The sequence below is a fragment of the Melospiza melodia genome, chromosome 2 (assembly GCF_035770615.1).
Source record: "Melospiza melodia melodia isolate bMelMel2 chromosome 2, bMelMel2.pri, whole genome shotgun sequence".
Lineage (NCBI taxonomy): Eukaryota > Metazoa > Chordata > Aves > Passeriformes > Passerellidae > Melospiza > Melospiza melodia.
Genome location: NC_086195.1, coordinates 139,610,455 through 139,624,245, shown reverse-complemented (window position 1 = coordinate 139,624,245; position 13,791 = coordinate 139,610,455). Strand labels below are relative to the sequence as shown.

General features: G+C 39.9%; 1 protein-coding gene across 6 annotated transcripts in view; it reads right to left on the bottom strand.

The window, feature by feature from the left end:
* Nucleotides 1–13,036, bottom strand: part of POU2F1 (POU class 2 homeobox 1) — a 56,974-nt gene extending 43,938 nt beyond the window's left edge. For 4 of the 6 annotated variants that reach the window (XM_063150166.1, XM_063150167.1, XM_063150168.1 and 1 more), the window contains exons 1-3: nt 12,841–13,036; nt 8,040–8,105; nt 1,300–1,400 (exon numbers count right to left, since the gene is read on the bottom strand). In XM_063150166.1, coding sequence (XP_063006236.1) covers nt 1,300–1,400; nt 8,040–8,105; nt 12,841–12,958 — 285 coding nt within the window. In that variant the 5' untranslated portion in view covers nt 12,959–13,036. The remainder of the gene's footprint in view (nt 1–1,299; nt 1,401–8,039; nt 8,106–12,840) is intronic. The other 2 variants (XM_063150170.1, XM_063150171.1) reach the window with 1 other exon arrangement.
* Between the last annotated feature and the right edge of the window lie 755 nt (nt 13,037–13,791).

Here is a 13,791-nt window from a genome sequence, read left to right as displayed (position 1 = left end):
TCCCACACACCTGCAGGTGAATAAAAGAATACCTGAGATTTTCCTTTGAACCAGTTTCAAGAAATGAATCACACTTTATCAAACATGAAGTTATAAAGATCCTGACAACTGTTTAAATAAATAAATTTCCAAAGCAGGATAAAGCACTGTGCAAAACCCAATTACTGTCCTGGGTCAATCTATGGAACAAAACGGAGTCTAAAACAAACACACAGAATTGTGCAGAACAGCTGTATCTGTCTCCATGTTAAACACACACTGGCAAGCCATAAAAACTAGTCAGCTTCTCTCCACATAAAGGCAGCCTACAACAGCCTATTGGTTCAGCAAATTCAAACAGTGGCACTCCCTTAGTCCTATATAAACCAATCTGCTAGGAAAATTGCAATTATGTGACAAAACGTGTGGAATGTTCCATACAATAAAACGGCAGTTCAGAGCTCTTAAAAGAGGGCATAAAAGCTTCAGTACTTCAATTATACCACAATAACTGTGCAACCTCAGACCTCAAACATTCAAGGTCATCCAATTAGGTACAGTATTTTAAAGTTTAACTTGGTGCAGAGGAAGGGAAAGAAATTAGGACATTTGTTTTCATACATCAAGTGCGAACAGATAAAAAAACTACAAAAAAAATGCCCCTTATACTTCTTTTCACCTAGGGATGCCCCATTTTGCTTCAGCCTGCATCTGAAGTTCAGCTTTGATTCCCTAAACACAGCAGCAGCAGAACAGAGGGATAGTATTAGAAGTCTGAATATCATCTGACAAACAGGTCACTGAAATAACTTTTTGTAAAAAAAGAAAACCTCACAAGGCATATATGCTTAGTAAGTACAATCAACTTTCCTTGTAGTTAATCTATGAGAGTATTTTTAACTAGGCAAGTGACAGTTTTGGAACCTTGGCAGCCATTGGGCCAATACAATCCTTTCCTAAAAATTTTAAATTTTTTCTTACCTTTCAATGTGGTCTCTCTATTAAGTTAAAGCAACAACAACAAAGCAAACAAACAAAAAACCTACTCAAAATGACACCACAACAATTAGGCATTCTCAAGTCACCAAAAATGTGTTTTGCAGTTCTGTCCAAGAGGTCTCACCCTATCTTGACATGTTCTGCAGCCTAATGCAATGAAGTGAATGCCACAATTAGGACTTTTCCCATCCACGCTCGTTAACCAGGCAGTGTACGCAGATTTATGTTCCAATCAATGACTCTCCATTATCCACAGAAAGAGAGAACATGGAACACACCAGGGCAGCTGACCTCCTCTGTTTGAAATGTCTCTTCTCTTACCTGATGAAGGTGCCCAAGGAAGGCCTGGGCCTGGGCTGTAGAGATTGCTCCTCCGACAGGCACAGGCTGCTTTTGAAAGTCCAGGCCGTTTGTTTGCGTGCCTGGAGAAAGAGAGATATTGAAAACTATAAATTACTGCTTTTAGTAAGTGGAATAACAATCAATACCCAACTTTCCTGCTATTCTCTCAACATTATATAGTAAAAAAACACTCTGAGAGTAACAAGAATTGCGTTTTTTTAGTGGGGTGGGAAGCAGAGTCCAAGCTTCAGTAACAGAGCATTTGTCAGCTGAACAAAAGCAACATCATATTTTCTTTAGCTTCCATCATCTGTTTGTGTACCCTGAAGATATTTAAAAGATGTGCAGATGTGGCACTTAAGGACATGGTTTAAAGGGGGACTTGGCAGCATTAACAGTTGGGCTTGATGATCTTAAAGGTCTTCTCCAACCTAAACAATTCTATGACCTGTGTTTCTATGTACTCTACTATCCCATCACTCTCTACACAGTTTGAGAACCGAATGGGTGCTTGCTGCTCTGATTACACTCTATTTCCATTCTCCATGCACCTCCTATTCAATAGCTGAAGACTGACTTCAAATTCATGGAGTGCCAACAGCAAGGTTCATACAAAAGCCACCTCTCCTAAAGGACAGGTAAAATAACACATGAAAACAGAAGTCCCAACTATTTACAGCAGTTATGGGCCACAGTTTTACTCTTTCCAGAAATTACTCCTCTACATTTCTGTTCAGAGGTCTCATTAGATATCTGCCTTGGCTTGCTTCTGCTTCTTCACTTACTCTCATGTAACTAAAACCTGGTTATTTTCCTACATTTTTGCAATCTTTCCCTAAACTGCTCAGAAGACATGAAAACCTCCCAATTATCACAAAATAATTTGGGTGTGAGAAGAAAAAGGAAAAAACAAGTGGGTTTGGTTGTTTTTTTTTTTTTTTGCTACTACCCACAGGAAGGGAGACTCCAAGTGTGTTAGGCTGCAGGGAATTTCTAGAACAGATGATGCAATCTTTAAAATAGCGTGACTGAAATGAAGCTAAACCAGCTTTAGACTTGCATGTTTATTCATCATGACAATCAGATTTTGTTCAGGGCCCACAGGCAGGTGTGCATAGTAATATAATAACTTCAAAATTCCTTCCATCATCTACATTCTCTGCCATAAAAACCTAGGTTATCTACTGAGCAAGAGTCACCGTTGTTGAACAACAACAGGTGGTTCATCTGCAAAAGCAAGCAGGCATGAAATGTGATTGGTAAAACAGACTGTCCAATATCTCACACTGCTGTTTTGACCTGCAAACAGCTTACACAGGGCACATTTCCAAAAACTGAGCCACTGTTCAATTGAATACTGACATAATATCAAACTTTCTACCATCCATGTAAAGTACACCTAAGGTGGCCCTTTGATGCATCTTTGGTGGGGGTTCTTGTGGGAAGATTTGGTTGACTCCCAAGTTTTCAATTCTATGCTTTGGGCCAAGGTTTACAAACTTAAGAGACATACATGCAGCCAAAGATCCACAGATGGGTTAAAAATATTCCAATTTTCAACTGCATCAAATTATTTTGCTTAATAAGTCTAAAATTCCAATTCAAAGTGGATACAGGGACTCTCACTGGTCTGAATTGCTCCTGATGGAATGCAACTTGGTTGCCTTTCTCCAAAGAGTGTTATAAAAGAAGGTCTGCTAGAAAGAACCAGAAGAATCTCATCTATCTTCATTCTTTCCAGTAAACTTCAGAATTCTCACCATGCAGAAACACAAAGGGAATGAAACAGTAGTTGGGTAAATATACAAAAATAATTCCTGACAAATAGCTACCATAAGTCAAAGGAAACAACCTACCACCTCCTCATTTAATCAAAGGTTTTGAATTACTTTTCAATGGTCAGGGAGTGAAAAAAATACAGATAAGAAAACCTACTGGAGGGCAAATACTCCTCATTCCAATAGGAAACTTGTGGGGGTTAAAAAATTTATCTGTTTCTGAGAGAACCAGCTGCAGGCCTCACCTTGGGTAAATAAGTGAAGCTGCTCTAGTTAGCTATCTCCCAAAAAGAGCCTCAAAAATCATGATACCATGTTAAAAGAGCACTACTGTGCAAGTGTGCAGAAGAAATGCTCCAGTTATCAGTTCTGCTGACTCTTAATATGGATATCTGAAAAAAGCCTCCTAGGTGATAGTTTAGAGAACAAAGCAAGCTCCAAGACTGAGCTTAAAATCTTCATGGCTCCCAAGAAACAACTTAGGCACTGAGAGAAAACAACATTTTCTTTAAATTCAAAGAGATTAGTTTAAGTTGAAATTTAAATCAATTTAAATTGAAAGACATCAACTCCCTCTGCCGAGGCCTCCCAAAACTAAACTCAGGGCAAAAAAATGCACATCACACCTGTTCACTCTCTGTTCTACTACTTGCAGCTTAAACTCAGTTAGGTTTGGTTCAGAAGCACAATGTCTCTTCCCCCCTGGATGCAGCCCTAATTTTGGAAGGAATGCTACCCTGGCTGCTTGCATTTTTCACAGGATGCCCATGTCTTTTGAAGAACAGCAAGGAAAATGAAGTGAGTCCAGCATATGAGAGGCCTTGCTTTTAAGGTGCTCAGAAGGATGTGGAATCCCATGGAATCCAAGATATCTTGATAAGGAGCTGGAAAATGGTGCTGTCAAAGGCAGAAGGTCAGCATATTGTAAGGACAGAAAGGACAAGAATGCCACTTTTGTTCAAGATGAGAGTTAAATACAAAACCCTGTGATGATTAACAGCCATAGCAGATACAATCACATGCAGCATGACTTTAACAGTTCAGGGTATTAATCTATTTTCCATCTTCATCCCAATTTCAATAACTGCTAGAGCTTGCCAACACCAAAAACAGCCCCAAAAGAGTGGGAACTCTCCATGTTCCATCTCTCCTTTCTTCTTGGTTCCAGCTCCATCTTGGACAGCTCCCTGTTCTGCCCCTCTCCTGGTATTCCACCAGCAAAGCTTGCTTTGGTCTGGGTGCTCCACCCTCAGCCAGCCATGGGATGGAATTTCAGTTGAGGTCCAGTGTAACCCAAGCATGTTTAAATTCTGGCATAAATTCAGCCATGTGCTCAGCTACTTCACAGAGTTGGTTTGGATGAAGAACAATACAGTGCTACTCCAGGGAAAGGAACAGAACTGGAGATACTGAACATGGATTATTTTATGGCATTTTGGAATTGTACTTGCAGAGGGTAAAGGCGTGACAAAGTAGAGCAGGCAAGATAGCACTGCACCTGCAGTCAGGAGAACAACTTACTCTCAAAATTTCAGATTATAATCATCAGACCTCAGCCCGAGTTTGTAAATTGCATTAGGAAGGAAGAGGAGTGAGGAACTCCAGATCAGAGGAGATGTGGAATAAGATGCAAGAAAGAACTCAGGAAGGGAAGGCAGCCAAGGAGAAGGATGATTTCAAAGCCAGCTGGAGTGGGTATCTGCACTCTGGGAGACATCTCCCAGCACCACCACCATATTTTCCTAGGTTACCTCTCTCTCCCCACCTCTGCTGAAAGACAGAGAGATACCCCCAATACTCAGAAATTGCTGTTTCCCTATCCACATTTCCTAATAGCAAGTTCAGCATTGATAATTGCCTGATTTTAGCAGTTGAAGAATAGTTCATGGTCTCCCTCCTACAGACTTCCTTCTTATGGAAACTGGAAAAATCAATCTTTGGAAATGAAGCAATGCAAACAAGTATCCTTATAATCCTTCCAAATACTACACTTATAATAATTATTATTTTGCTGCTATGTCAACAAATGTCATAATAGTACAGTTTCCATAGTCATTATAACCTTGACTTTTCACAGTTCTGCATTCACACAGCTTTTACAAGAGAAGATGCATTAAACAAACAAAAAGGTTGAGGTGTTTTGGAAAATTTTATGCTGCCTATAAAAAGGAGATCAAAAGGGTTTTACTGTAAGGTAAGATATTTTTCTTACTTCTCCTTTCTCCAGCAGATACTATGTAGACTGTCTGCCCATATCTGAAGCCTGGAAAAGATTTCTCTAACTGTGCAATACTCATGACCAGTTGATCAATACATGTTCTTAAGAAAACAGCCATTCAACAGATCCTGTACTCATATGTTTTGGTTGTTGTTTTTAATTGGTCTGAAATATGGGTTCCTTTTTCAGACGCTTAAAAGGGAAGTCCAGTTAGCACAAAAGATTTAAAATTATAGCATATTTCAGGCACTGTATTGTGACCAATATAATTAGGGGACTTTACGATGTTTCTTAAATAGTCAGAGCTCAAAATAAAAAAACCAAGTTTGTTAACTTCCATGAAACTTAGCTGATAGTTCAGAGAACTACTGATGTCATCTTTAACCAGAGGTAACTGTTATTTTTTTCCCTGAGAACAACAGCTCTGCCTAATGTAAATTCATGCTCCACAGTAATTTCTCTTAACATTTTCAAGTCACATTATTTCACTACAGTTTAAAACAAGAATGACCCAAACAAGCATCCACTGAAGTTTAAAAGATAGACTATTAGTGTTTACACAGCAGACTCAAGTGATTTACAAATGTCACTGGAAAGCAGACAGTTAGAGAAAGTTACAAAAATAAGAACTCCGAGTGTTTATAAAAATCATCATCAGGCATTATCTGGGGAGCACAAGCACTGACAGAAAATCAATGGCACTTCCAGTTCCTCAGCATCTGAGCTGAAAGCTGACTTCTTTTCACTCAAGTATGCACCGAGCCCAGAACCATAATCTAAGTACCCCGATCAGAAGCCTAAAATTACATTCTCTGAGTATTCCTTTCAGAGCCTAACATCTGCCAAGTTGACTAATACAACTGATGCTTGAGCTCCCAAAGAACATCACAAATGCCATCAATCACTATCTCTAGGGGTTTAGGAGCACTATGTTTTAAAACAAAGCAATGACCGCAGAACAGAGAGTCCTCAAAAATTCTAGATTACTTTAGCTCATGTAATTTAAAAATCAGGATACAAAACTGGAAGGAAAGACGGGAAACATTTAAACTAAAGAAGCAAAATTCCAAAAGTTTTAACCACCAGTCAGAGTCAAACTTCTGTAATAATGAACTTTAACATAACTTTAGAGTATAAAAAAATACAGTCATTGTATCCCTTTTAACATGAAAGGATCTACACATGCAGCTTTACAATCCATCCATTTTATGTCATGACCCCCACCTTCACAATGATGAAATATTTGCCTAAGAGAGCAGAATTGTTTATAATTCGGCATCTGCTGAAGCAAATGCAATGCTCCTGTGATAACTGACTGATTGCCTTTGAATAAAACAAATCCTCCTCCTTACCAGCTCACTTGAGGTGAAACTGCTAAAGGTGCACTACAAGAATTGTGTTGGGAATGCACTATGGAGAAAGCACATGCAGGGAACTGTGGCCACACAGGGGAGGAAATCTGAATTTTTTCAGAAGTCTACACACAACCCCCAGCTACAAGGAGTCCACAGGGATATTTAAAACCATTGTTCCCTTGATGCTGCTTATGATCATGAAATATTTATGGCCCATATGTTTTTGAAATAATGTTTTATATAATCTTAGACCCTTAAATACATAATAAAACACTTCTGTGCAGAAAAAAAATTGATACCACTCCCATTAAAATACAATGACAATTATAAAACCTGAGATGCCAGCAACAAAACACACATTATTAAGCAGGGAGAATTCCTTTTCACTGAACCCATATATTGGCATAAAAATCCAACCTCTCAGAAAAAGAAAATTAAATAATGTTAACTTCATCACAACTCCAGAGTTTAAAATAAAACTCTTATTATCAAACCATGAAGAAGAAAACTTGTTTTCCTCATACAAGGTAACCAGACTTCTCTCAAAGCAACAAGTTCCCTCTCATCAGAATTTTCTCTTCCCAAATGCTATTCTGAGCTGAGAAAAGATTCTCAGCTAGGTTAAACTACTTACTTTCCATTCAGGACTGTCATTTCTCTTACACTCAGAATGAGCATTATATTACTCCAGAAAGGAACTAAAGCATGAGATAGCATGGTTAAGTTATAGTGGCTCAATGAGCTTCTTCAGTGGCTTAGAATTTGGTCACATCTTAAGAGTGGCCCTGACACAAAATCTGTTCTTCCCCACCAAATTTCAAGGTTCTGTTCTAACACGCTAAGAAATTACAGAAAAGCTGACTAAAATTAAAAAAAAAAATGATATATTATGCTTTCACCATTTGACTTGTTCTTGAGAACTGTTGTGACAGCTTGAATGAAATCTAAAACGGAAACAGGATCAGGCAGTGGCCCACATCTGCCAGGGAAAATTTCAACCCAAAAATAAACCATCAAGTTAGAAGTGCCAAAGGTATGCTCTGCCAGGAAAAAATGAGACTATTTATGGAGAGCTAGTGCCACCAGAGCTTTGGTAGTACCAGAAACATTACAGATTAAAAAAATGGGGAAGGGAAATCTTATATAAAAAGTGTAGATGGTGCTCCAATAAAGTAGGTATGAATAAAGCCCTGTATGCAGTAGGGTTAATGACAAAAGCATTCCCAGGAATCTGAAATCAAAGGGTGTAGCTTTTTATTTGTTTGGCTTTGTGGGTTTTTAAAATCCCACTAAATAGGTAAAGAAATTTTGCTTTCAATATCCATTCAATTCCACCAGAACACATCTGCACCATTGATCATTTCCTACCTGTGTTCCCGTCCCCACTCTCCATCGATGGTTTACTGGTTTCTGACGGATTGTTCATTCTTGAGTCTGCACGAAAACAGAAAGAAAGATAAACAATACAGCAAAAAATCCCCAAATCTGTTCGTACCTTTTTGTTCAAGGGAAGTACAGACCAGCAGAAATTTGCTACGTGCTTTACCCTTATTCAGATTTATAACACAAAAAAAAAAAGAACAAGCAAAATCAGAACACAATACTGAATCTTCCAGATAAATATTATTTCAAAATTTCCTATGACATTATTCCCATATGTGAAAACATGGTATTAAGGGAATAAAAGACAGCATGCTGGAGGGCAATGATAGGTAGAAACTTAATTTTCAATACAATGAAAGTCATAGAAGAAAAAAAAGGAGGGGGGAAGAAGGAACAATGATTACACCAAGATTCAAAAACATTAAGTCTGACCATCATGGCCTACATTATTCTTGTGTTTGCTCCCCCTGCCCCACCCCAACAAAAGAAAGGAAATTCAGTCATTATAATTAAATGGATGCCATTTTCCTAATACTGCATTTCTATTTTACTGGAATGTCACTGACATTAAGTTATTTTATATTTCCTATATATTCAGGCAAAACCATACAAACATAAAATAATTCCTCTTCTTTCTCCCTGTGGATGAATGCATTGAAAAGTCTGTTCCTGGTTTCAAAGGCTGTCAGCTGAATACAGTGCAATGCAGAGGGCCTCTCCAGATGGCAGACAGAGAATATAGTTTCCTTATATAGGAATCTATACAGATGTTCTGTGTACAGCATCAGCTTCCCAGCTTATTACCTCCTCATTCCTTGCCACCGACCTCAGTGTGCCACATTATCACAAACCAAAATTACAAAATGAATCTCAAGACAGAGAAGCTCATAAAAAGAAGTGTAAGCAAATCCTTGAGCACACTCTTCCACTCCCATAATGAGCTAAAAGCAACTTCAATGAGCTTAGAATGAACCCTTTACTCCAGGATATTCTCTCGCTAGGTGCTTAAAAGGCTACCTCTGTCATGTACTTTCATCAAAGCAGTGATTTCCAAAATACCAACAGGCTGAAGAAGAATACAGGAGCAGCATTAACTGTGCTGCATCTTTCCCCCAGACAGCTCCAAGAATGCCCAGACTGCCTGGCAGTCCATGAAAGCTGGAAATGAGAAGATGAACCACTGCCATGTGCCACCACCTGCTACCACCAGTGCTCAGGAAGGACAGGGACCTGCTGGAGTGAGTTCAGAGGCCACCAGGGGGGTCTGAGGGCTGCAGCACCTCAGCCATGGGAAAGGCTGAGAGAGCTGGGGCTCTGGAGCCTGGAGAAGACTCCATGAAGGCTTTACAGCAGCCTCCCAGTACCTAAAGAAGCCTGCAAGAGAGCTGGAGAGGGAATTTTCAGAAGTAGTGACAGGGGAGAATGGCTTTAAACTGAAAGAGGGCAAGTTTGGACTGGATATTAGTAAGAAATTCCTACTGTGAGGGTGATAAGACACTGGAACAGGTTGCCCAGAGATGTGGTGGATGTCCTATCCTGAAAGTTTTCAAGGCTAGTTTGGATGGGTTCTGAGCAACCTGATTTGGAGCAAGGTATCCCTGCCCTTGGCAGGGGGGTTGAGGGCTGAAATTGGATAATCTTTAAGGTCCCTCCCAAACCAAATCATTCTATGATTTTGTGATCAATCTTTTTAAAACTAATATAATTTTCCACATGGAAAATCGTGGCAGTTGAACCCAACAGAGTCGTGAAAATCCAGGACTGTAACAACCACAAAACCTCCCCTGACAAGCTAACACAACATCTCCAGAGCCTCAACTCTTCTCAGAAAGTTCCTATGCCTATTCTTACATCTTCCACATGTTCAGCCACATGTAAAAGAGATCTGGACTATCAGGGTTACCCTTAGTATAAAGGCAGATGTGTTAAACTGCTTTTTGAAAGGGGCAGGGAATGAGGAGAAACTTTGCAGCTGAGTGCTGGTGGCCCACACTTCAGCAAGTTTTGCCCTGTGTTTCACAACCTCTCCTTAGCACATTCAAGCTACAAACTCAGAGTCTTGAAAAACAAGAGTTCTGCTAAGGTTGCAGGTACAGAACTTATTGCTTCCAGGCTCCTTATTTTGCCATTTTCCACATCTGGACAGCATGATTCACACTCTAGAAACAGAACATGGGTTCCACTGACTATACAGAAATGTCTGCTCTTGACTTGGCCCTCTCTGCTGAGAGATCTGTGTTTCTATCTACACATTGCAAATATCTTAAATTGAGTTTATTGTTGTGGTAACAGCACATTTGTTTAGAGTGATTACAGGCAACATGCATTTGATAAGCAGCATTACTTCATTCCTTTACACACAGATGGCTACTGAAATTTCACTTTAGAGAACACCAAATGAGAGTCCTTTGCTTTGGACATAAATATGAAGAGTCCTTATCCAACAGGAAAATGAGCAAAGAGTTCCTACAAGTCACATACATTTGGTTGTGGAAACCAGGCTAATTCAGGAGGCTGCTGGACATAGGATGTAATTTTTAAGTCCAGAGCAGAAGAATAGCTTGAACCCAAGATACAACTGACCACAAAAGGGAAGAGCACAGGTTGACAAAGTTGTCTCTCAGAAACATAGAATCCATTTGCTGAACCACTTCAGAAAGTTCAGGCTAGAAAAACAAGAGAGGCCCTCCTGTTGCTAGTTTGTAGCAGGAATTAAAATATTAGAGCCAAGGTGCAGGGTACTTATGATAGAATAAGCAAAACAAACTAAGCCACAGCTGTCCTGTGCACAGAACACAAGCAGGGCAGTCACTGTTCTGTCCCATGAGCAAGCTCACACAAGAAGCCTTCCTACATGAGCAAGTTTGCTCAGTCACACAAAGTTATAACTGCACAGACCTCTTTCCAAAAAGCAAGCCAGGACATGTTTTTCTGTCAGGCTATGCTGCAAAATACATCCTTCTAGAATAGATTTTACACTACTAGTCATACACAAAGTTTACTTAACTACCAAAAGCCTGTCTAAATGAAGAATATTTTATTGTAAAGATCCATCCTTAACAAAGACCTCAAACATTGCTATTGAAAAAAGCAGCAAGTTGGAAGAAGAAACATCTTTCTGGTAGTGCTCAGGTTCAAGCGAAGGATAGCATCCATTATTTCACCAGCTGACTATTTCTTGTTCAATCTGTGGGCCTTCTGCATGTAAAGCATCAAGAACAATGCAGCTATTTCCATTGCAAATGGTATGACATCCATCTGAAGCACAAAACTGCTACCAGCAAAACAGGCTCGTATCCGCGGGATACTCAACCACCGATTCATTCTGTGTCACATAAAAAGGCTGCTGGGTTTATATGTGCTCGTGCAATTTCTGCTTCAAACTTAAAAGAATAAACAAATGAAGTGGGCTAAAAAAACCCCAAGCCTTAATGCCTTCACCTTTTTTTCTTCCTTTAGATCTTCCTTGGGTTTTAAATAAAGGCCCTGGGCTACAACTTCTGCCAACATTATCTAAAAACAAACTCCCCAGAAGGAAGGATCGAAAGCAGCAGGTGCATGATTGAAATCAAACTCTCAGGAGTGAATACATTCCACGCTGCTACTCTGCTAGCAGGGCTGAGGTGTCGCCAGGCAGTGCTGTGCCAGCCTTTCACACACCCTCAGGAACATTTCCAAAGGATTCAGGGGAAAGAAGCAGTGGACACCGGACCAACCTGAAGCGTTAGAAAGACTGCACACAGCTGGCAAAGCAAAGAAAATCTTAACGTGGTATATACCATTAACTGTTTCCTTTCACCCATTAAAGTGGAACTGCCTAATATTTCACTTGCACCAGCAACAATGATTCATTTATGTGCATGGGAAAAACAAAGTTTAATGTGAGTGAAAACATGACAGGAATTATTTAGAAACTCATTTTCAAAAACCACGTCATACTGAGAAACAAACATACTCAAATGTCTGCTTTAAAATTTACCATTAAAAAATATTCTTTTACTTAGAGATCTAAGTTCTTACATGAACTTATATGATGGAATGAAAAGAATAATAATAATTATATTTATATATACACATTGAGCTTCGGGGGGAAAAGCCTTGAAAATAAATAAAGCCTATTGTAAAATTGAGATGATCCATTACTACAAATAACTTTAAAAGACACGAAGAAGGAATTATGGCATGTCTGCTCTGCAGTCCTGATGGAATCTGAGTGCAGGAAATATATTATCCCAGTAACCTTAAGCACAGCTTGCAACGGTATCAATGGCAACCACTGTGCACTCCCCCTTATTTTCTATTACACACGAAGAACCTTGCTATATTAAAAACACACAGACATAACATACATTCTGTTGTGGAATGGCTCAATACAGTTACTAAATTCCTTCAACACTTAGGCTCCCTCTCATTCATTTTAATGCTTTAAAATGCATAACACACAGATATGCAAGTCAAGCCCAGTGTTTGTTAGAAGGCAAATGCTTCTCAGACTGAAATCCTAAAAGCAAAAGGTCTGTATTAATATCACCCAAGTCTGTGCAAAGGAAACAAATTCTCCTGGAGCCAGGGAAAAGAAGGCAAACAACCAAACGAACGAACACACCAACCACAGCATGTATTTCCCTGGTACAGAGCGAGCCATCCACCTAGCAGGCAGCTATTGCTGCCGATGCACGGGTGAGCTCCAGCCCCACAAATACCTTCTGCATATGTGATTAAGCCTCTATGCATAGGCAATCTCCCAGCCTCGGTGGCCACAAGAAAGAGCTGAGCTGGTACCCACCTAGAACGTAGTCGCTGCAGTCCAGCATTGCTGTGGTATCCTCTACAGGTGCAGATAGTCCAAGGAACGGGAGAATGGCAATTTCTATCAAATCTACACTACTGCTCTCACTGAACATGAAAGGGAGTGGGGAGGTGGGGGGAGAAATACAACTTCAGTTACACCATAGCAATCTTCAACTGAACAGGGAAACTTCAGTTGCCGTGTGGAGTTTTAGTCTCTCCTACTAGCTGTGTCTGACATTGTCAAGGCGACTGAAGCGTGAAAAGTTCCCCTTTTTGTAATAAAATAGAAACAAAGATTGCAGCTGGCAGTTTCCATAATGAAGCTTAATCAGTATGCGCCTGATTAGGGCCTTATGCAAATCTCCTCTCGTTAGCACAGCAGCCAGCACTTTGAAGTCCATGAACAATTCATTTGCAGAGTACACTGAAAGCGCTCCCTGCATAATTTAAATCGCGGTATAAATATTTATCAGCTCATTTGCATATTAATTGGCAGTGCATGAAGGGAAAAATTATCTCCCGAGTGCCAGCATAATAATTAGGGAACAAAATGAATTTTCTTCCAATAGCTTGGCTTCTCAGCCCTAACTCAAGCACAGTACCACAGGGGATCAGGGAGGGGAAGAGACAGAGTTCTGTTCAAATGCCACTGAAATGACACGTACAAATTAGAAACAACTCTACAGACTTAAGCACCTTTAATCTTATTCCTGCTGGCAACAATAACATCAGTAATAAAGGGGATTTGGAAAAAGCTTTCCACACAATCCAAATAATCCCACGAAAACAATTAGCAAGGTAGAAGCTGAACACAAAGCTGTCAAGCCTCGCACATCTGCGTGGAGTTTTCCACACGCGAACGCGCACTGGCTCAGCACGGTCCCAGGCAGGGAAGGGAGCCCTGCCAGGGCAAGGAAGTGGCACGATCCCCTTTAAACGGCTCAAG